Source organism: Sciurus vulgaris (genome assembly GCF_902686455.1).
Source record: "Sciurus vulgaris genome assembly, chromosome: 9".
NCBI lineage: Eukaryota > Metazoa > Chordata > Mammalia > Rodentia > Sciuridae > Sciurus > Sciurus vulgaris.
Window position 1 is genome coordinate 127,152,237 of NC_136469.1, and position 22,342 is coordinate 127,174,578.

General features: G+C 48.6%; 1 protein-coding gene across 7 annotated transcripts in view; it reads left to right on the forward strand.

The window, feature by feature from the left end:
- CCDC149 (coiled-coil domain containing 149) overlaps positions 1–21,668 on the forward strand; it is an 88,249-nt gene extending 66,581 nt beyond the window's left edge. For 3 of the 7 annotated variants that reach the window (XM_079153485.1, XM_079153481.1, XM_079153486.1), the window contains 5 exons: positions 5,599–5,675; positions 7,100–7,132; positions 11,049–11,165; positions 15,744–15,767; positions 20,020–21,668. In XM_079153485.1, the coding sequence (XP_079009611.1) occupies positions 5,599–5,675; positions 7,100–7,132; positions 11,049–11,165; positions 15,744–15,767; positions 20,020–20,453 (685 nt within the window). In that variant the 3' untranslated portion in view covers positions 20,454–21,668. The remainder of the gene's footprint in view (positions 1–5,598; positions 5,676–7,099; positions 7,133–11,048; positions 11,166–15,743; positions 15,768–20,019) is intronic. The other 4 variants (XM_079153483.1, XM_079153482.1, XM_079153484.1 and 1 more) reach the window with 4 other exon arrangements.
- The last annotated feature ends 674 nt before the right edge of the window (positions 21,669–22,342 follow it).

Here is a 22,342-nt window from a genome sequence, read left to right on the forward strand (position 1 = left end):
GCTGGCGAGGACCTGGCACTTGATCCTTGTGTTCTGTTGTCGCCATCTTGAAAGTCATAATTTTTTTTTTTTAAAACCAGGGGGCTCATATTTTTATTTTGCACAGAATGCTGCAAATTATGTTTTTGAGTCCTGCTCACAAGACCTACACTCGGAACCAGAATGGAAGTGTGGAAGAGTCTAGCAGGGACTGGAATGCCCGAAGGGGAGGGATCGAGCCCTGGGGGGCTAGCAAAGGCAGGCCACTGGGTAGATGGGCAGGAGGAAAATGAATAAAAGCATTGTAAAAACACAATAGGCGAAGGAGAGGATGGAGCGCAAGGAAGACGCGCGGGAGACTGAGATGTGTGTGGAAGGAAGCAAGGAGCAGGACGCAGAGGTGGCCTCTCCAGGGGCTGGCAAGGATCATTTATTGAGGGAAGTTTACGACATTCCTGCAAAATGAAACCTTCGCCCAGAGACAAAACAGCCTGATGCGGACATGCAGACACCTCCCAGGGAGAAGCAGGAGTTGGAATCTGTGGGACTGTGACAGGTCTGTCCCATCCCTCCAGGGTGCTCCCACGTGCAGTGAGCCTGCTTTGTCCTTACTGCCCACTGAGCACCTCCTGGGAGCTCTGGGGCACTTTCAAACACCCTCAGGTCCTCCAGACCCCGAGCTGCCTGCAGCAAGTAGCCTTAGCTCCTTTGCTGAGCAAGCAGGGGTTACCCAACCGGAGCCCCTCCACCTGCCCCGCCCTGCAGCTCGTGTCTCTGCCCCCTCTCCTCCCTCTGCAGGGAACATGCCACCTGTTGCCCTGTGGGCCCATACCATCGCTTTGCCTTGGGGACTTTGCTCTCCAGCACCTCCTCTCTCAACCTCTTTCTCCCTTTCACCTTGGACCCCAGAGCCTCTCCTCAACCTTCAGCCTTCCCAGGAGCTCCACCCGCTGGGATCCTTGTGAAGGCACCTCCAGAACTTCTGGAGTGGCCACCCATCCAGGTGTGTCCTGGGAGCTGGCCTGGGGTGGAGTTCCCCGGGAGGGCACTTGGCCTTGATCAGGAGTGCGGGTTCCGGGCTCTGGTTCCAGCCCAGGTGAGTCCTTGTGCAGGAAGAGAGGGAACTGCAGCTTGCCTACCTCCCAGACCGCCTCCTGCGTTTTCCACTCATTTTATTTGATGGTCAGTCACCACTGTTCCCCGAGTCGCTCTCACTGAGATTCCTGTACATCAGACTTCCTTGGGCGTCGAGGTGGAAGCTCGGGCCATCTCTGGGGACTCCTTCACTCTTCCCCTGTCACCTCCTGCCCCTCGGCCTCTTATCCTGTCTCCTGTTCTTACCGGCCTTCCCGGGGAGTTCATGCCCTGTCTCTCTTTGCTCTCATTCTCTCTCACGCACTCTTCTCAGATTCTTGTCCCACCCACCCATTAAGGGGGTCCCCGTTTCCAGTTGCTAGACTGACCGTTTCTCCCAATATCCTTCCTGTTCCTCACATCCAGCAAACCCAGATCCTCAGACCCCAGCAGCCCCTCCCGGCCACACACCTAGGCCGCCACCACACCAGCCAACCAGAGTTCTGCACGCAGGCTTCAGCCGCCGCCACCATCAAGCTGGGCGGAGTCCCCCTGCCTGCCAGAGTCAGCCTGCACGAGGCCACCAGCCTGACACTCTTGCAGAGGACCCAGCTTCTCCTGGAGGATTCATTCCCTCACACCCAGGCCGACACACATTCCCCTGGTTCCAGCACTTCCTCCCTCTGCTGAGAAAGACTGCCATTTTCGTTTGGCCGTGTTGGTTTTTGCTTTAAAGCCCCTTTGCATGTTTCACTGTCTTTTATTAACTTTTGAGCCAACCATGGTTAAATTACAATGGATCTCCAAACTTCCCCTCTCAGTTCCCTTCATGAAAGGCACTCCAGTTCCTAATTGCTTATGTTTTCTTCCAAAGGATGCATCATATAAGCAAATACAAAATACACGTATATACACACAAATAAGTAGTCATATGTTTATATAAAAAATGGTTCACGATGGTAGCTAGCATTCACCACAGAAAAGGTCTTATCTCTGTTGTTCTGCACTGTGCTTCCCCCTTTAATAAGAGATCTTAGAGATTGCTTCCTATCAGTACATGAGGTGCCTAATGTGCCATTTTTAATACTTAGAAGGTCTTAAGTTTCATATTTTCAGTAAATGTTTTATTTGGGGGCATGTAAGGAAATCAATTATAAGACAAATGAAGGGCTAAGAATAGACTCTGAACTTGGTCTGCCTGCTGTTATCCCGTGTCACTGAGCCTCCTAACCTCAATAATGGCTTTGCTTTGGTGGAGCCCTGTGGCCTGGACAGAGGAACCCCTTTCTGAAGTGTGTGCTCCCCCTGCTGGCTTTCCGGTTTCGCTGGACAGTTGTCCTTTCCAGGGAGAAGGGGCCTCCATCTTGAAGAGCCGTGGTAAACTTTATGTGGTGATGGGCATTCCATTAATGGACAGTTGGAGGTTCTCTTGTCAAAGTGTTGGCCGTTGTCTGGTTATTACTAAAGAAGAGATGGGGTGGTTTATCTAAGGAGCGGGTACAGAGTGGCTGTTGGGAACGCTCAGTCCACTGAACAGCACTGGTCACTACCAGTGCCCCTGTCCTTCCCCACAAACCACATCCTTGCCTTGGAGGGGGCAGGGTGGGGACTGTATTAACATGCCTCTCCTGCTGTCCTCAAATGGTGTCCTCCTCCTCTTCCCTGGGGCATGGTCATTTTAAGATCTTCGTGGCAGCAGGAGGATGTCATGGATCAGAGCAGAAACTGGAACGGCCACCTGGGTGATTTGGGGTATCTCCAGGTTGTGTCTCCCCTCTAGGGCTGCGGGTGATTTCCTCGAGGACTTACCTGGGTGTTCCCACCTCTGTGATGTCCAGAGAGCAGGCACAGAGTGGGCAGTTCCTCGGTTAGTTTTGTCTTTGCAGATTCTGAAACCCACCCTTGGTGAGTCCACTGTCCTGGGGATCCATGCTGGACAGCCTTGCTGGGCCTGGAGTCTCCGGGATTTTCCTGGCCTGCTATGTGATGAGCTACAGTCTCTGCTATCCTCAAACAACCCACAACTAAATAAAAACTTTATATAAAAATCTCCCCGTCCTCCCCCCACCAGAGACAACACTCTCTTAAGCCTGTTTCTTCCTCAAGTCACGTGTCTCTGCTGAACTCCAGAGTCATCTCTTCCCCTTGCTCAGTCCGCTTTGCTACAACCGTGTCACTTGGGTTCTGGGCTCATCCCGTCCGTGGTCCTGAAACCTCTCCAGGGTCAGGCACATCCTCCAAGCAACCCCTCTCCACCTCCACCTGCACGACTTCTCCCAAGGGTACGTTGGCACTGACCCCTGGCAACTCCGCTCCGCTCTCCTGCGGCAGCTGGGTCCCCTGGCCCTCTCTGGCTGGCCGCTCCTGGCTGTGCGCACTCAGCTGGGGCTCGGAGGCCAGCGTGCCGTTTGGGATCCTGGAGGGCCTCGCCCTCCTCACCTGCCTCCTCTCCACCCCATTCCTTTGGCTTCCCTGCATCCCCTCGGGCCGGGTTGGGCCAGGTTGGGCCCCTGTGGACGACACCCTCCTACTGTCTTCAGGTCCACTCGGGCTCCTGCCAGTCCATGCTCACCTCTGTGCCAGGGACACCTTCCCAATCTTCACTAAATCTGCTTTCTACCTCGAACCCGTCCGCATGTCCCCCTGCCCATGGGTGGCATCTGAGTGGCAAGAGAACTTTCAGAATGGGGTTCATCAGTACCTAAAGACTCAGGAAAAATGAGTTTGTTAACGTAGTGCTGTTTGTTAATGGTAATGAAGTTGCTATTGGTGTTGATGGTGTTCTTGTTACTGTTACTCCTACATAACTTCTACTGGGTTCATTTTATTACCTCCAGTCCTGCATCAGATGATGGTTAAGTGTTAGAGGAGAAAGGAGCTTCCACTGGGACACTGGGGCAGGGACCCTGAACATGAATTATTGGGGACACCAGCAAATTCACTTTGCTCCCTTTTAGGGAGAAAAGGCTGTGTTTTCCAGAAGCACCTGTAAAAGTATGAGCTAATGTCTGTGCATCAGGCCTTCACCTTGGCCCGGACGGCATTCCTCAGTATCCGCAGAGGGAAGCCTTATCTTTTGTTTCCAAGAGGGAGCCAGGAACACATGATCTGATCTCCTTAGGAAACGGGCATCCACTTGAGCGTCATTATGATTGCATCTCAAACCCATCAGCTGTGAAGAGAGAGCTTGGATCAGAAGGTCTGAGCAAAATATTGAAAGTGAGATTTGGAAGAACAGTGTCTATGCAAGGGTCAGGGGCATGAAAGCAAAACGGACCTGATAAATGGAGTGAAAATAGAAAGTAATTGATAAAGACTGCAGAATTTTAAGATGTAAAGAAAAGAAGAAAAGAAAAGCTCTAAGTACCCAGAGGAAGAAAGCCACAGAGTAATGTCAGAGTTTTCTGGGAACTCAGAGGGAATATTAATTAAGATGCTGCAGGTCAACTCAGGTGAAGCAAGGATGATCCAAAGCCAGCTCTATGTGCAGATAGAGACGTATCCGTGCTACATTGGTGTGTGTACGTGGGCGTGTGCAGCTATCTCTGGATCTAAAGAGAGGTGGGAGAATAATTCTGGTGTTCTGATTTCTCCTGCTGCAAGAATTGAAACGTTACTGTTAAAGTGATCTCCATGGCATTTTAGCACAGCAGTGCCAAGAAAATCCCCCCAATAAATAAAGACTGGTTTTCAATTTCCAAGCCAAAGGCAAGTGGTTGAAGTTTTAGATGACTACCCAGCTGTATTTAATTTTGCATAAAGTGGAGGAGAGAGTGAATGCCCACGTGTAACCATGCTCAGGACGGAGTGTGGCTTCCTCCTGCAGAGTGGGATCTTCTCTGATGCTCATTCCAGAACACACATAGCCCAGTGAGTCAGAATGGACATCTTGGAAGGCAACAGAATTACCGAAGACTCTATCATAATGCTTGTTTTTATACTCACCATAGATGATTTCAAATTGTGAACAAAAAGAAAAACATTTTTAATCAGATATATGTACTGGAATCTTCCCTTTCCTGGGCACTGCCCTAGATGCCAGGAAAATGGACCTCAGCAAGACATCTAAGAAGAGTCTAAAATGGCACATCTTATTATTTTATTGACCCCAGAGGAACATGGCCAAGTATGTTCAGCCAACTAATTCTTTGCACTTGGTTGTTTCCAAAAATCAAATCCACCCTCAAAAAAACCAACATATGATACTATTACTTAGGGTGGTCACAATTAATGGCCATCTTTATCAGTGAACAGTTCTCAAAGAGAAATTCCATGAGATATTTTGGGCAATGGTGGGGCAATGGTTTAGCTTCCCAGGGAGCCACCTTGCAGCTGTGGACTCTCTGGATTGGCGTTTGTGGATACACATGACCGTTCACTTACTTTCCATTTCCACAGTCTGGTGCCTACACCCCATGTTGGCAGGTCTTAAATTGCAAACCTTTTTCTGTTTGGGCACTATTGGGTTTCCCAGGAGGCCACCTCTCAGCGCTGACAGCTGACAGGTTAGTCACTAATCTGTTGCCACTTTCTTCCCTTTTCCAGAATCCTAGGGAATCGGGTGGCTGAGCTGGAGAAAAAATTAAGAACTCTGGAAGTTTCTGGTTTGTGGAGTCTTCCAGGTAAGTGAAACTTCATGAAAACTGTTGGTTTGTTTTTCAGTTATTGATTTTGTTTTGTTTTAAAGGAAACTCATATAATTTGCCAAGAAGATTCTGTCTTTTCAATGTCCTTTTATTTGGAGAGCATTGCTGAAAAATCTACTTGTGTTTTAAATTCAGAAACCACCAAGGGAGGGGACAGAATCAGAAAAATCTGAAGAAATATTCAAGTCTCCTCTGTGGGCCACTGAAGTTTTGCTAACCTAAATTCTGAAATTGCTGTATATGTCTGCAGACACACACACACACACACACACACACACACACACACATTTTTAAACTTTGTGATGTAGCAAATTGTTTTAGTTTTTTTCTGTGAGCATCATATAAAGATTTGTTCAATGTAATCATCACTCCTAAAATGAATGTGAGAATATACAAAGATTTGTGCAATTTAATCATGAGGCCTAAACTCAAATGTAAGATTGTATAAAGATTTGTGCAGTTTAATCACTAGTACTAAAAATGAAGAGCCAACAAAATTTCTAATCCAGATGTACTTCCCCACCACCGTCTCCTGCTTCCCCATCACGTAGCTGGAAAACAAACGTTTCCTGAGATTTTTTTTTCCACAGTTGTACAATGTGTGAGGAAATTCTGACGTCTCCCTTTAATTAGCTATAGATATCCCAGTTATCTTGATAAAATACCCCTTTCAGGAGCCACCCTCCCCCCAAGCAATCCCCCTTGTCTTTCCAGTCTGTAGAAACTTATGTTTATCCTTTCCCCCCACCTCCTCTTTCCCTGGAAGGAGCATTGTGTCTATATTTTTAGTTACTTACCCTTTCTGTTCTGACCAGTCTCTTCTCCCCTGACTCACTTGGGCTGCTTCCCTGTAATGTGTGATAAATGGAAATTGCCACAGGGAGGTGGACAACGTCGAGTTTCTTAAATGTAAATCTGCACAGCTGCCTTTGGTTGCCTGGAACTGCGTTTCATATATTGGAAATTTTAGCAGAGGTTCCTTGAACTTGATGTCAAAAGACCCAACAGAACTAATTAGTGGCAAGTGCTGTCCTGGGGATTTGAATGATCCATTTTGCACACGGCCCTTTTGATGCTGTTAAGACCTCATCTTCCACGCAAGGCCTCTCTTTTATTGCACTGAATTCAACACGGTCAGGCAAATCTGTCATTTATTTGTGTAGTCAGAGTCCCATTTCTGGGCATGCACTGGAGTATGGAATTTTTTTTTTTTCCTCAAAATGACTTAGTGAAATTTCCCACTGTTTCATTTCTTTAATTTATGTAAAAAGATAGAAGTTGAATGAGTGAACAAATGCTGAGAATTTTGTCCCTGGTGGTGTTTGTTCCTGGTGGGACTTTATGGCCATTTTGCAATAACAGTTGTTTCTTTCCATTTTTTCTTTTTGTGCTGCCTGAAGGCCTGAGCTACAATGTTTCAGTAGGATTGGGGAGTATGTTCCTTCTTGAAATGTGCATTTGTGGCTAACACCAGCCTTGCTTCTGTCATGCCTGCATGCCAATCAGTAGCAATGCATGGTCTGTGTTTCCTTGAACTTCTCTGATCAGAATAGTCAGTTGAAATGGACAATTTAGTTGGTACAAAACAAAAACTGGAGGGGGTGCTAGCCTTAAGGGACCCACCTGAATGAATTTAATGCCACTTCCTGGTTGTTCTTGTCCCCAGCCTCCTCAGAGATGCAAACTGGGAGGACAGGAGAAAGATCCCCAGACCTGGTGCAGCGTATGTTACGGCAGTGGCACGTCCCTTGTGCAGGGAGTGGGGTGCTCTGCAGAAGCGTCATGTTATGGTCTTTTCCTGTAGGATGTTTTCCATCCCTGGTGACAGGTGGGGGCCTCCTCCCCTGTGAGTCCCAGCAGTCCCTCCATGCTGGTTGTTTGCTGTGTCTCCACTGAAACATCTAGGTGGTGGAGAAGGACTCAGGGTATTCTCCTCCTTCCTCATGTCTTCCCCTGCTTCCTTCCCCTCCCGTTCTCCTCTTCTCGTTCACTCGATCCCCGAATCTTGGTGTTTAGCCAGCTAGCGGACCCTGAGTCCCAGCATTTCCAAGAATTGCCAACTGTCTTCTTGACAGCACCTTGAAGGGGTCGGTGTCTTCTGCAGTAAGCCAGCTCAGCCACGCGGTGACTTCTGGTTGAGCAGGGACTTGGTGGATGGCGCAGAACAGGCTGCTGGTCACACGCTCGCCCCCTCCAGGAGTCTGCAGTTAGGGAGGCCTGAGGGATGGACTCAGGCAGCGAGAGGAGAACAAAGTGGAAGGTTCCAAAGATGTTGGTGTGGGAGGGACCAAGAGTCACCGGAAGGCCAGGTGACAGCAAGGTCAGGGAAGGCAGGTTCTGGGTGGCTGTACAGCACCTGCTCCCACGCCAGAGGCAGACATTGCTAATGGAGCCCTTGGCTCTGCCTGGCTGGTTCCCGATGTTGCCTGCAGTGGCTTCCCCGGCTCCTGTGGCCTTCCAGGAAGTCACCCTCTGACCAGAGCAGCTGTGTGAGTGGACATTCTCCCTGATCTAGTCAGAGCCCCTCGTGCTAGAGAAGGAAACAGGCAGGAAATTAGTGGCACCTGAGGCCACAGAGGTGGCATTAGGATGCAGGCATCAGCTTCTTGAGTCGGCCATCTACGGATGCTGGGGGGCTGCGTCCCGAGAAGACAGGAGCAGGCCCAGGAGCCCTTCTGAGAGCCTGCCAGCGCAGAGGGCCTGCCCCTCGCCACCTCGCAGCCTGAAGACTGCTGGTCTTTGCGCCGTGACTTTTCCTTGACTGCCCTCTCCTGCCCGCCTTGCTCTCTCAGGGACGCCACAGAGTGCTTGATGTGGTTTGCTAGAATTGGGGCCATTGTGTGATCTTGCCAGGAAGCGGACACATTCAACACATGTCACAGCCTGCCGAGAGGAGTCACGGGTAGCAAAGCCCCTTCCACACTCCAGAATGGTCTGTAATGGATAGAGAGGGTGTGGGGCTATTGTGGGAGCCAGAAGGGGCCCCACTGAGGGTGTCCCCCAGCAAGGAACGGCCCTCCACCTCCCCAGGCTCCTGCCCCAGCTCCTTCCCTCAGCCCTCGTCCTGCCCCCAGGAGAATGGGCACCGTCGCTCTGAGGGGAGGCTCCCGGGCGTGTTCATGCTCCAGGTGAAACACCGAAAGCCGGAAGAGCGCAGGCTAGAGCAGCGTCTGGCCCTTCGAGCTTTTCTTTCCTCCTCTGCACGCCAGGCCTCGGACTGGGTATGAGATGTGTGGCTTGAAAGGACTCGGTGCACCTTGGAGAGAGGGGAGGAGGGCTTTGTGCCAGAGGCATCTGCAGGGCTTCCAGAAACTCACTCAAAGCCGAATGGAGGGACCGGGCACTGGTTGGACCTCCACCCTCTGGACATAAGGACCAAAGGACCCAGATGAAGTTCAAGGTGTCAGACCATCAGACTTGCGGCCACTTCACCAACGTGCCTGGGATCTGGACTTGATAGTTAGAAACAATAGAACCAAGAGCCTTCTAGGGAAGGTTTTTGAATCCTCAGACACTTAGCAAGAATGACAGAAACTTGGAGTTCTACCTTAGCTTCAGGAAACAATCTCCCTGGGTAAGAGGAGTCCAGGGAGGTATTTATCTCTTCCGCGCCCCCTCCGGGATGGGGCATGGATGAGGAGTGGCTTGTTTCTCTCTCTACGTGCTTATTTATTTATTTGTTTATTTTTGGGAGAGCTTTGGTGTTGCTGGTATTTTTGAGGAACTGTGTGGAATGGATGGTGACCCTGTGGCCGGGTGGGGTCAATGGGACATTTGTCCTGAGGAATTCCTCTGGAGCAGAAGGCCAAGGCTGGCTTGGTCACAGCCAGCTCTCTCCTCTGCTCATACTTCTGATTCTTTGGCTACCGAGGCAGTAGAGATTGGAAGGGTGTCTGACAAAGAGTGGCAGGGTGTGTTTCTTACCTAGTCCCTGGAAGACTAGACAGTTTTTCATTCAGTTCACCTGCCAGAGAAAGATGGGTCTGGAAATGCAGTCCCATCCTTGACCTGTGCATAGGCTGTGTGGCCTTGATGGAGGGAAACAAGAAATCCACCGTGAGGTACCTGCTGTCCACTCATGATGACCAAAGCCTGGTCTCCATTACCAGGTCGCATCTTTGCAGCATGATGGAGCCCCGATGAAGTGTGGTGACTCAGCCTGAGGACCTCCTGACATCCCAAGTGCACATCAACCGCTGTCTTTGGGAAACCTCTCCAGACTGTGGTCCTGAAGATTTCTAGATTTTTCCCACATGAGGGATGCAGAACATCAGGCTCAGTTTCTACCAGGTTCTACACTTCTGGGATGACTCTCAGGTAGCAGAGAGACCAGAGGTGGTGGCTCCCAATCACCTATTCCATCTGCCTGGGGGCAGCTGCCACACACAGACCACCAGCCTCAGGATTCCTGAGAACACCTCAGTCATTGATTCAGACTCTGTCAGACGTCTATCAAGCACCCACCATGCGCCAACCTCTTACCTGGTCTTGGGAAGCAAGTTAATAAGACATGGACTAATGGGAAGCATGTGCCTGCTCATCATGCTCATGTTCAAAGCCACTCTTCTCTGCCGCTCACCTGTGTAGCTTGCTGCGGCCGCTAGGGTTGGAGTGGTTTCTTTTCCTTCTCCTCTTTGCTGAGAACTTTTCCTATCCATTAGGGATGTCATACTCACAGGTAAGGAGTTTGGCTGAATGGGACTGCATGATCTACTGGAAGCTCAGGTGGGATCATGTGGAGGACTCGATACAACCTGCTAGGGTAGGGTGCTCGTTCCACCCAAATAACCAAATGGAGTTAAATCAGATAAGAGTACGTGTGGTGGAACTTAAGCAATCCAGCAGGTGCCATTTGCTGACCGCTGACCGAACACCCAGATGCTTTTCATTGATCAGTTCATTTCCTCTTCACACCATCGAAAGATGCAGGGGGCGGAGGTGGGGAGGGGGGCGAGTTGCTTCCTCTTCTGACATGAGAGATGTGAGGCCTAGAGGTAAGGTGACTCTTTTGATTTGGCATGAACTGTCTGGTGTAGTTCCAACCCCTGTGCACCTAAGCCCTCTGCTATCATCTTACCCTGCCACTTGGTATTGGTGCCCCCAGGCTGCCCTTTAGTGGTGGCTTTTGTCAGCAGCCATTCCTGAGCAGGGTCTTTCATCATACACATCTGGCCCTAGACCTCACTGCTCCATCTTCATGTAGAGAAGGGGCAGCTGGCCATCTCTCCTCTGGATTACCTGTAATTGGAGAGGGTTCCTAACCCAAACAGCCAGGTAATCACAGGGGAGTAAATGTAACCCAGTTCCACTGATGACATAGCATGTCCCCTTTCCCCCTTTCCACGGCAGGGGGCAAGGACACCCTACTGTTCAGCGACTCTGCTCTTCCCACCATACAGAGGTCGAGATCCCCACTGCTGAAGTTTGTTGAACAGCCCACAGAGACCAGAGTGAATCCCAAGGATGGTAAGCACACTATGGCATCTCTGTCTTTATCTGACCCATGCCTACCATGGAGGAAGCTCTCAGTGGACACCAGTCCCTTTCCCTCTGATAGCTCCTATGGACTATCATGACATTCCTCACATTTACCTGGGTTCATCTTGTTGGAAAATCCCTGCACTCTGGGCAAGGTGGCATACTGATTAAGAGTGGCCTCAGGAGTTGACCAACTTGAGTTCATATTCCAGCCCCACAGCAAAATGGCTGTGAGAACTTGGGATTGTGATTCAATTTCTTCTGCTATAAATAGTGACATGATGGTGCCGACCTTGGGGAAATCTTGGCACATTGCCTGCACATAGTAAGTGATCTGGGAACATGGAGTGGAGAGAACATCTTCATCAGGCACACAGTTCTGGAGGCTGTGTTTGAAGTAGATCAAAGACCCACAAGAGGACCAGGTGAGGCAACAGATATGAGTGCCAGATCTCTTCCTATGTGGAGTCTCATCTCCCCAACAAAACTTTCCTTCCCATTTTTAGAGGTTTTGCTTGTCTCCTTCCTTCACCCCTCAGTAAGGTAGCCTGCTTCCAAGATGGCACCAAGTGATTCCTACCCTTTGGCATTTATACCCTTGTGTACTCCTCTCTTACACTGTATTAGGGTTGGTCTCTGTGTTTAATGGAGTGATGCTGAAGTGATGCACTGTGAATTCTGAGGTTGGGTCATAAAAGACATGTGGCTTGTGCCTTGCTATCTGTCTTGAATCTTTTACTATGGAGGAAGCAGGCTGCCATGTCATGAGGCTCCTCAAGCACCTCACATGCACTTCACATGGTGTGGAATTGAGGCTTGCAGTCATCCACCATGTGAGTGCGCCATCTTGGAAGCATTCCCTCCAGCCCCGGTCAAGCCTTCAGATGATTACAGTCCTGGTCAACACTTCACTGAGAACCTCGCAAGTGACCATTAGTCAGAACCATCCAACTAAACTGTTTCCAGACTCCTGGGTCTTAAACTGCTAGGTTCTGAAATGGTTTTTTTAGATAGCATAGATAACTAATATTCCCAGAATGAGACTATCAAGTTTCTTTCCTTAAACATCTGCATTTGTTCTCCATCTTCTCTTGTTCAAACTCATACCTTCAGTCATCAACTCCATAAGAATATTCTCAAAGTATTTTCTCCCACTGGGCTCCACCTGCAGTTATGACCCCGTATTTCCCAGAGCCTGGCTTTCCCACTGAATACATGTGGACTTCTCAAGCATGATGTCACCAACTCTTCCTGCTTTCTCCTTTTTTTCTCACCCTTTCATCTACTTAGACTGGACCGAGTGGAATCAGCTTCCCTTCCTCTCCATTCCGTCTGTCGCAAAACTCCTTCTGCAGTTTCCTGCCCCTTGGTCCCTCCCACCTCTGGCTCAGTTCAGGTCTTCATTGCCTCATTGGCAGCCCCTGGATTTCCTGCCTCCACAGCAGGGTAAAGCTGCTGGGTGGCTTTCCATCATGTCTGTACACTTTTCAAAAATCCTGAGTAATGCTCAACTGTCTTTTGCCTAAAATCTCAGCTCTGCAGCCTGGCCTTACCCTCCTTTCTAACTTAGGGTCATCTGAACTTTTATCCAATGAACTAACCAGCACTAGCAGTTACTTTTTATTATGCACAACTTGAAGTATCAACAATGTATTATTTACCAGGACCTATTTGTAAATGTATTATTTATCTGACCTATTTGGGTCAAATAGGTGGCTCTGCTGATCCGAGGTGGGTCCATAACCTGTTCAAAACACTCATCATAATGCACGGGAGGGTAAGAGTAGAAGCCAGGGCATGTCTGGGATTTCAACTGAAAGGTTCCCCAAGTACTTGTGGGGGAATTCCTGGAGAAAACCCCTAATTCTGGTAGGTTCCACACTGACCATAGAGCAAGGCTGGTACTTTCCAACCTGTAGCACATGGCTGTTTGCAAGGGTGGCCCATAACACACCATGACTCTTGTCTTGGCTGGTGGTCATCCCATGCTGGCAGCCAGTGTAGAGTGTCCTGTCTGCTCTGCGTGTGCAGAGCCCAGGGGCTGGCCTGGGCCTGCTACACCTAACTGGACCATGAGGCTGGCTTGATTTTCACAAGGCAGCAGTAAGTAACAGATTGATTCAAAATGATAGTTTCCAGAGCTCCATCATTAGCTCTCATTGTTCCAACCCCATCTTTACCAGCACTGAGGGGAAGCAAGGAAGCATTTTGGCGTGGCTCTCAGCATCTGGGATAGCCTTGCTACCACTGCCACCCTGATTAAGTCCAACTGAAAGCAGCGTAGACTCAGGAGTACAAAGCCCAGCAGAGAGCAGTTAACAAAGGCAGACAAATGTCCCCTTTGGGCCAAAGAGGGGGAACCCATTTAGGGGTCTAGCAATCATTTCTACAAAGCAACACTGTTATTTTTCATCTTTAAAGAAGAAAAACCACTTTTCTTTCTACACTATTCGTGTAATGAGGCATCTGTATTAGTCAACTGCCTTATCATTATTGATACATGTAATGTTATTAATAGGCATTAATGATATTAATTCTATTTTTTAAAACAATACAGAATAATTACTATTATTTGCAATAATATTTTCCTACTCTTGCCTGGTTCGGAAATCTTTTATGCAAATGGCAATGCTGTTCTTGAAGGAACAATAAAACCCTCACAGCTTAAGAGTTAACATTCCAGAATCTCAGAGGTAAAGGAGGATTTTGCCTCCACAGCAAGTAACCAAAGGTCTCAAGGGCAGAGCAATGGCTGTGACATTTTCAGGGAACCCTGTGTTCTGATGACTTGAGTATAGAACACTTCCTGGGTATCTTTTAGGTAAGTGAAAGAGGGAATGTGTTGGTAACTCCTACCATTGACCCATAATCCAATCCCAGAGCCTGGCCCCTGTATCTTTATAGTCCTGACTCTGAAAACCCAGCCCTTCTCAGAACGGACCAGACAGAGAACTGCAGCTTGCATCTGTCTATCCCCTTACTGCAGCTGTTGTAACGTAGAACCAGAACGGTGACAGCCACGTCCCCTCCCCCACCTCCATCCCCCTGCAGGAAGGTCGGAAACTTCTCCCTGATCATCTCAAAGGTTTGCCATTTAAAAAAAAAGATTCATATGTTTGGACATGAGCAGAATGTCATCTGAAGAAATGGCAGGAGACAAATACGAGTGATCAAAAGGTCCCATATCATTTAGACCACCCTCCCTGTGAGGTGGACGAAAGCAGAGAAGATCAGCCTGAATCACCGAAAAACACGCTGCTGATGGTTCAGGGGTCAGGGTGTTACGAGTGAGGTTAATTAATTTTTCAGGGGCAGCAGAATATACTATTAAGTGTCCTGGAAGAAGTAATTTCATGAGAGTAATTTCTAGAAGGAGTTTATTCATCTCACGTTGGTGAAAAATTTAACTGCAAAAGGCACCACCGTTTACTCCTTCTGAATAAAGCTGAAAACTTGCTCGCTTAACTCACTGTTTCTCATGTCCTCTCTGCAACCACTATAAAAATGTCCATTTGTTAGTATGAAATTTACGATGGTTCCTTGAGCTATCTTAGGTGTAGCTAAATGTTTGTGTGAGTTAGAAATCTCTCTCTTTTTTATTTTTCCAGAAAGTACCGTTTTAAGAACTTTTAGGGTAGCAACCTGAATTGAATATGACTTGCAATGAAGAATATAAATTCAAGAATTAATTTTCCTATATTAATGCATGGTATTTAAAAATGTGTGCTAATATATTCATGTATTCCTGCATTCATGTATAAGCCCATATATTCAAACTATTTAATAAATTATTTATTGAGTCCCCACTGTAGAACACGGGTGGATTTAAAACATTAATCAGGCTAGATTTTATACTTAATGTAGTTTTAGATAGCAATTTGGTGGGAGAGTGATGTGTAGCCTTGTGGGAAATCAGACACTGGGAATGTGACCTATGGCCAGATTTAACCAGATAGGCTTCGTGTCAGAGGTGGAGTTGGGCCCGACCTTGGAGGTCTGTCTTTGGAATATAGAAGGAAATGACAGTCCTGGAGGAACCAATCACCTAAGCCAAGGCTGGGGACAGGGTGGTGCACCAGGAAGTGTTGCTGGAGGGTAAGTTGGGTGGCAGGTGTTAAGGGAGATGCACGTGGGGTCAGGGAAGCGTGAGTGTCTGAGCTTTGTTCCAAGGCACTGGCAGCCTTGGAAGGTTTTACCGTTGGGGAAAACCAGGGTGAGATTTGTACTTCAAGCTCAGAGTGCTTCTCACACTGCAGTGTGTACCCACATCACCTGGGATCTTGCTAAAATGCAGCTTCTGAACAGGTAAATGGTGGCGGGGATCTGAGATCCTGCATGTCTAAGAAGCTCCCAGGGCTGGTCCGTGGACCCCACCTTGAATAGCAAAGCTTTTAGGAAGGGCTCCTCCCCCAGAAGGGTGAATTGGGGCAGGAGGAAGCGAGCAGCGAAGGAACCTGTTAGGAACTAACGTGCCTGTGATCCTAGCTGAACAGATCTGAATAGGTGTTTTTTTTAATCAAGGTTTGCTTAATCCACTAATTTATACATTCATGTATTTCATTTCAGCACAAGGAATGGTCTCATTTTCAGGTACAGTATTTATGGTAGAAGAATAATACACGGTTGTCCACAAGTAAATTCAGACTTGGGAAGGTATAAAGTAGATTCAATTCCAAGTTTGTCCCTGAGATTTTTCTGTGGTCATCAAAAAGTCTAGAGAGCTGGGTGAGGTGGCATGCATCTGTAATCTCAGCTACTCTGGAAGCAGAGGCAGGAAGATTGCAAGTTCAAAGTCAGCCTGGGCAACTTAATGAGACCCTATCTCAAAATAAAAAAGACTGGGGATGTAACTCAGTGATAGAGCACCCCTGACTTCAGCCCCAAGTAAAACGCGCGCACACACACACACACACACACACACACACACACACACACAGCTAAAGAGAACAAAATGACTTTTTTAAATGTGGAAAGAAATTTGTACCAGGAGAATTAGAGGGAAGACCTGCCTTGCTCAGGTGAAACCCACCATCTCCTCCCTAATGCTTTCATTTATTTAATCACACATAATCACCTCCTCTTCTTGTTCTCCATCCTTCTTCATTTTGGTAGTTTCATTTGCATCTCATAATCCATCTCATTTAGCTGTCTCATGTCTTCTAGGGTTTCTCAGTTTTTTTTAAACCAGAATTTAGTCACTTAAAAATATTGTTCTTAATTTTCAATTGATACATAATGATATTACATGTTTATGGGATATACTGTTACATTTCAATAGATTTATACGCTGTGTAAAAATCAAGTCAAGGTCATGGTATATTCATAACCTCAAATATTTATCATTTTCTTTGGGTGTAGACTCCCAAGCCTTATAAAGGCACTAAATCCTTCAAATCAGGCCAGAATCTTGGAGTTTGCATATCTTATTTTATAAAACTAGTAACACTAGCACATGTTACAAATGTAAATAGCACCAAAAGTGCAATTAAATTTAGAGTCTTTTTCCACCCTTGCTTCCTAGTTTTTCATCATATCAAGCTGGCAAAAATTAAAAAGGTTTTACAAAACTTAGTGTTGCTAGTCTGTTCCCCAAAGGCAACTTAACATTTTAGTGTATACAGGTTAAACATCCCTAATCTGAAATCTGAAAGGCTCCAAAATCTGAAACTTTTTTTTTTTTCAGTACCAGGGATTGAACTCAGGGGTACTCGACCACTGAGCCATATCCCCAGCCCTGTTTTGAATTTTATTTAGAGACAGTCTCACTGAGTTGCTTAGCACCTCAATTTTGCTAAGGCTGGCTTTGAACTTGTGATCCTCTTACCTCAGCCTCCAAAGCCACTGGGCTTACAGGCATTCACCACCAAGCCCTGCTAAAATCTGAAACTTTTTGAGTGCTAACATGATGCCACAAGTAGAGAGTTCTGCACCTGACCTCATGTGATGGGTCACAGTCAAAATGCAAACCCTAACCCCAACCCTAACCCTAACCCTAACCCTAACCTTAACCTTTGTGTAGAAGGTATGTATGGAACAAGGGAATTTCATGTTTAGACTTGGGTCCCATTTCTAAGATATCTCATTATATATGGGCAGATGTTTCAAAATAAAAAAAAAAAAAAAAAAAAAAAAAAAAAATCTGAACTTCTTCTGGTCTCAAGCATTTAGAATAGGGATACTCAACCTGTACGACTAGAAAGAATTTCACCACCGGACAGAGTACTTCCATTCGTAATCCCCTGTTGATGAGCCCTCAGATAGTTTCCATGTTTCTGCTATTAAAATCAATGCTGTATTGAGCATCCAGGAATAAATGTCTTGAAATATTTAGGCTGATATCCATGGGTAGATTCCTAATGATAGAATTACTTTGTCAAATGATTTTAAGGATGAGATAGATGATATTCAAATGACCTATAAGAGAGTCTTTGTACTTTTCATTCTCTTACTTTATAAAATTGCCCTGTTTCCCTGTATCCTTAGCAACATTGAGTTTTGTAAAACTTTTTTAGTTTTTGCCAGCTTAATATGATGAAAAACTACATCCTGTTGTAACTTAGATTACATTAATTGTGTGTGATGTTACAAATCATTTCATATGCTCACTGTATTTCTTTTTCTGTGAATTGCCTATTTTCATTCAATGTTTTTCATTCAATATTTGATGGAAATTGTATACTTAGATGAACAACTTCTAAACACAATGAGGTGAATACAATCCTACAAACATCATGTAGCGCAAAAGGAGCCAACACAAACTGGTGTGCACAGGTTCCAGTATATGAAGTTCAGTGACCAGGCAAAACTGATTTGGGCCTTCTAAACAGGGGTAGTGGTTGCCCTTGGCAGAAGAGAAGTGACCAGGAAGGGAGTCTGGGGAGACTCCACTAGGAAGCATTTGGAGGAGATGGGTCATATTCTGTTTCTCATCCCAGTTTCTGGTTTTACGAGGATTTTCACTTCGTGAAAATGCATTGATCTTGGTATAGTTTGGATCTTGCGTGGCCCCCAAAGGTCTGTGTGTTAGAGGACTGGTCCCCAGGGAGGTGCTGTTGGGAGGTGGTGAGACCTTTAAAAGGCAGGGCCTAGAGAGAAATCTTCGGGCCGTTGGGGTGTACCCTTGAAGGGAACAGTGGAACCTGGGCCCTTCCTCTCTTCTCTGGTGCTTCCTGGTCAGGAGGCAGGCTGTTCTGGTGCACCTCATGCTCCTGCCATGATGTGCTACATTGCCCAAGGTGATGGTGCCCAACAGCAAGGACTGGAACCCCAAAGCGGTGAGCCAGACAAGCCTTTCTGAGTTAGACGTCTCCACTATCGGATGTAGTAACAGGAAGTTTGCTAATGCAGAGCTGTATGCTTACGTAAGATTTGTCCAATCTTCCCGCATGTTATACTTTCATTAAAGGCCTATTTTTGAAACTATTCTTGAATGCTTACAATGTGTCCAATGAGGCCGGCAAGTCAGCTGAGGCTCCTGTTCCCAAGGACTTAGGGTTCTCAAATAAGGTGAAACTTGTCAAATACTTAGCTCAGTGCCTAGCACAGAAGAGCACCCAAATCACATGTGAGCTGGCAGGGTTCCCTTTAGAGAGGGGACAAACTGAACGATGTCATCAGAGACCTAAAGGGTATGTCACCCACCTGGAAGGTCACCTGTGAGTGAACCTGGGAAATGAAGCTTCAGAGTGAAGCGGGACCATGCAAAGGACCTAAGTGAAAGAAATGGAAGTTGGTCCTGAACCTCCAAGGCTCTTGCAAAAGGTTTTAAGCAAGATAATGATGTGTTTAGAACATACTCCAATTTCTCCCCAGCCCTGCTGGGTTCTGCAGCTCCCCACCATCCAGCATGCAGCCTAAAAACACACCTGCATGTATCTGATGGCAAGCCCAATGAGAATGGGTCCTACTGTGACTGGGTTCCAGAGGGCCAGCAAGTGTGTCAGGGCCCTTCATCCCCCCAGGACCTGTGCCTGCACTGTTTTAAACAGCCCTAACCATGGCTCTTCTGCACAGTTTCCTCGCCATTTTGCCTGAGGGCTAGGAACAGCTTGCTGTGGGAAGCAGTGTGGAGCTGGACAGCATGTCCTCGCACTGGGAGCTCACTCCACCAAGCTGCTGCCCAGCATCATCAGGTCTGCGAGGCACCTGAGGGAGCCCTTCCCCTCCCTTTGCATCTGAGACTCAGAGGCCAGACAGGTCCTTCTGATTACAAAGTAAAGGAGCAGGGAAGCAGGGACCAGGTGCTCTTTCCGGGCTCCCCCTTGTGTCCCGCCCCTTCTTGCTGCAGCTGTAGAATTCCCATCACATGCAGAAGGTTTCAGGGACGGTAACAGTGCTCAGCGAGGGACCTTGAAGCCGCTTTTGCACGTAATCTTTTATTTGAGGTTGAAGAAACATCGAAGTGCAGAGTGCGGCATGGACAGCAGGAAGGGGCGCGGTGACACTAAATCCTTCCCGCACAGTCCTGCTTCTCACCCTGAAGGTGGTCAGAGCCTCCTTCCTTTACCAAAGCGCCCCAGGTCTTCCGTAAGCTGCCAAATGCAGTTTCCTCCCAAGGAGGCCCGCTAGAGGTAGCCAGGCACCTAATGCGGAGGGATCGTGAACGTGACCAAGTGCGCTCTGTCCTACATCAGTGACAGCCAGCACGAGAGCACTTGGTCACTCTTTAAAATGTAGGTCCAGTGTTTCCCGTGGGCTGTGGCGCCCCGAATAGATGGGAGGGCTACGGGCGCTCTTCCTGGGTGTCCCTGCGCCAGTCACCGCGGGGCGACAGGTGGGCAGGAGAGGAGGGGCGAGGGCTGGCTTGCTGCCAGAGGTTTGAGGCTGTCTTGTTCTGTTTCAGGGGAGGTTCAGAAGCAAGAAGGAGATGAAAGCTGTGCCGCCGCCGGGGTGTTGACAGCGCCTGACGATGCTGTGAGGCCCGCTGTCAACTCCCCAGCAAATCCGAGCCCCGGGAACCCGCGCGAGCACTTTCATCCTTCATTACCCCAGTTACCTTCTGCGGAAGGAGAAGTAAACAGGCTTGGAAGGGAAATAATTAAACTGACAAAGGAACAGGCAGCTGCTGGACTGGAAGGGGTCAGGAGAGAGAGTCCCACGGAGGGGCGGAGGGGCGAGCTGGGGCTGTCCCTGCCGGGCCTGGCCTCCAGCGGGGAGCTACCCACATCTCTCCTGGACAGCTTGGAGTCCACGCAGCCAGCCGCCGAGGATTGCACACGGGAAGATGGCAAAGGGGTCCCGGAGGGTGGAGACACAGAGAGCGCCGTGCAAACATGAAGGGGACCGGGTCCGACGTGAGGACGCATGGGAGGCAGCAGGGACGGTAAAGAACCGAGGAAACGGCAGAGCGCGCGCCCAGGTTGCCTTCTCCTCAAACACCTCCGCGTGTGCAAATGAGAAAACACTCTGCTCCCGCTGCAAACTGTGAACGTCCCGAGATGCCGCGGCCGTTTGATTTATTAAATGCGGGGCCTCAAGCTCCTCAGCGTCATCTCTTTCTGCCGAAGATGCGCTGCTGTGAACACGGCCAGGCCCGGGAATCGTGGCTGCCATATGGCTGGTTCTCGGCATCCGTCTTTCTGTCAGCATTTGTTTTATTAGAGATAAGATGTTTTTCTATTAGCATTTAATGTTGTCGATCAAAATTATGGGAAGAGCTGGAAACGGATGGGGTTTTTAATCAGGTCTCCGTCTTGGTAATAGTGAGGCGGCTGGAGAGAAAGGTGTCATTGAGCATAATGTGTCCGCAGGGCCCACGGCTGCACTCCGTCATGTCAGGGCCCCGAGGACCTCGCAGCGTGGGTGTTCCTGGCATCCCACTGGCAGCACTGTCTGTCACAGCACCGACTGGCAGGTGGAAGGGGACTTAGGCAGCTGAGTAGGCTGGGCTTCTGGTGTGAAATCCACAGCCCCTGTTGAGGCTGGTGTGCTGACGGCCAGAACTGGGTTCTCCCGCCCCTGGGTCTGAAGGATTCACTGAGGTGAAGTGATGGAGCGGGAGGGGGAAGGGAGGGGGACCCCAGGTTGTTCTGATTTTTTGTTTCTGAGATGAGCTGAGTGCTAGAGCGGGAAATGATGGGTCTCTCTGTTCCGCATGGGCTATATACATGCTTTTATTGCCATTGAGGCTTGGGAAGGGCTACTGCTTCTGGGCCAGTCTAGTTTTCTGGGCTAGCCCTTCACTCCTTCAGAACGGTCAAGCCACCGCCTCTGGGCCACCAGGCACTGGGGTTTTAGAGACAAGACACAGCTTGTGGCCCTACAGAGTAAGGAAAGCATGATGACTTCACTACAGCCCAGCCCAAGGAGAGGACTGAAAACCAAGTATAAGGGTCAAGGGTGGGGAAGGAGGGAATGGTCCACCCTTCCTGCTTCTGTCCTTGGGGGTGAAAATGAGCTTTCCGGGTGACATCAGAGCTGCAAGGAATTGCAGAGGCACCAGACCATAGACCTTTCTCCGAGCTGGGCTGGGTTCCTCTCACCAGGATGGCCCAACGCAGCTCCCAAAGCTGAGTGCACCATGGTCCTCCTCTGAGCACCTCCCGCAGGGAAGGGAGCCTCTGGGGCAGTGGAGGTTGAAAACGCAGCCTAAGGAAACCAAAGCTCGTTCCGGGGTCATGGTCCTGGCTGGGACACCTGACACAGTGGCCAGCCTCCGCCAGTACTTTCCTGTGGTTCTTGTCTCCTGGTGGGGCCTCCAGCTGCTGCTCTCCCACTCCCCAGAGGCCACCTGCCTGCCTTGTGAAACGAGAGGGTGCTGAGTCAGTGCCCTGTTGCTCCTGGGGGCAAGGACACATCCTCGGTCTCTGACCGAGAGCCCCCGGGATTCCATTCCTGCTCTGTGTCCCAGTCTATCATTTACCCCCCAGGCCTACCCCATAACTCCTGCTCAGGGGAGGTGGCTTCTGAATCTCCCGAGCTCACACAGGCCAGTGGTCATGAACTTCCCAGGATTGGGCCTCAACTACTGCACAGGACCCCAGAACCAAAGGAAAACACAACCAGATTTCATACAATAATAACAAAAAGAAAAATTTTGCCACACATACGTTCTGGTGTTGACACACAGTTGAACTCATTTGTCACCTTCTAGAAAGCAGGGCAGATGATAAACTCGAGCACATGTCATCAGGACTGGAAAGCTCTGTGAACCCCAGAGAGCCTGG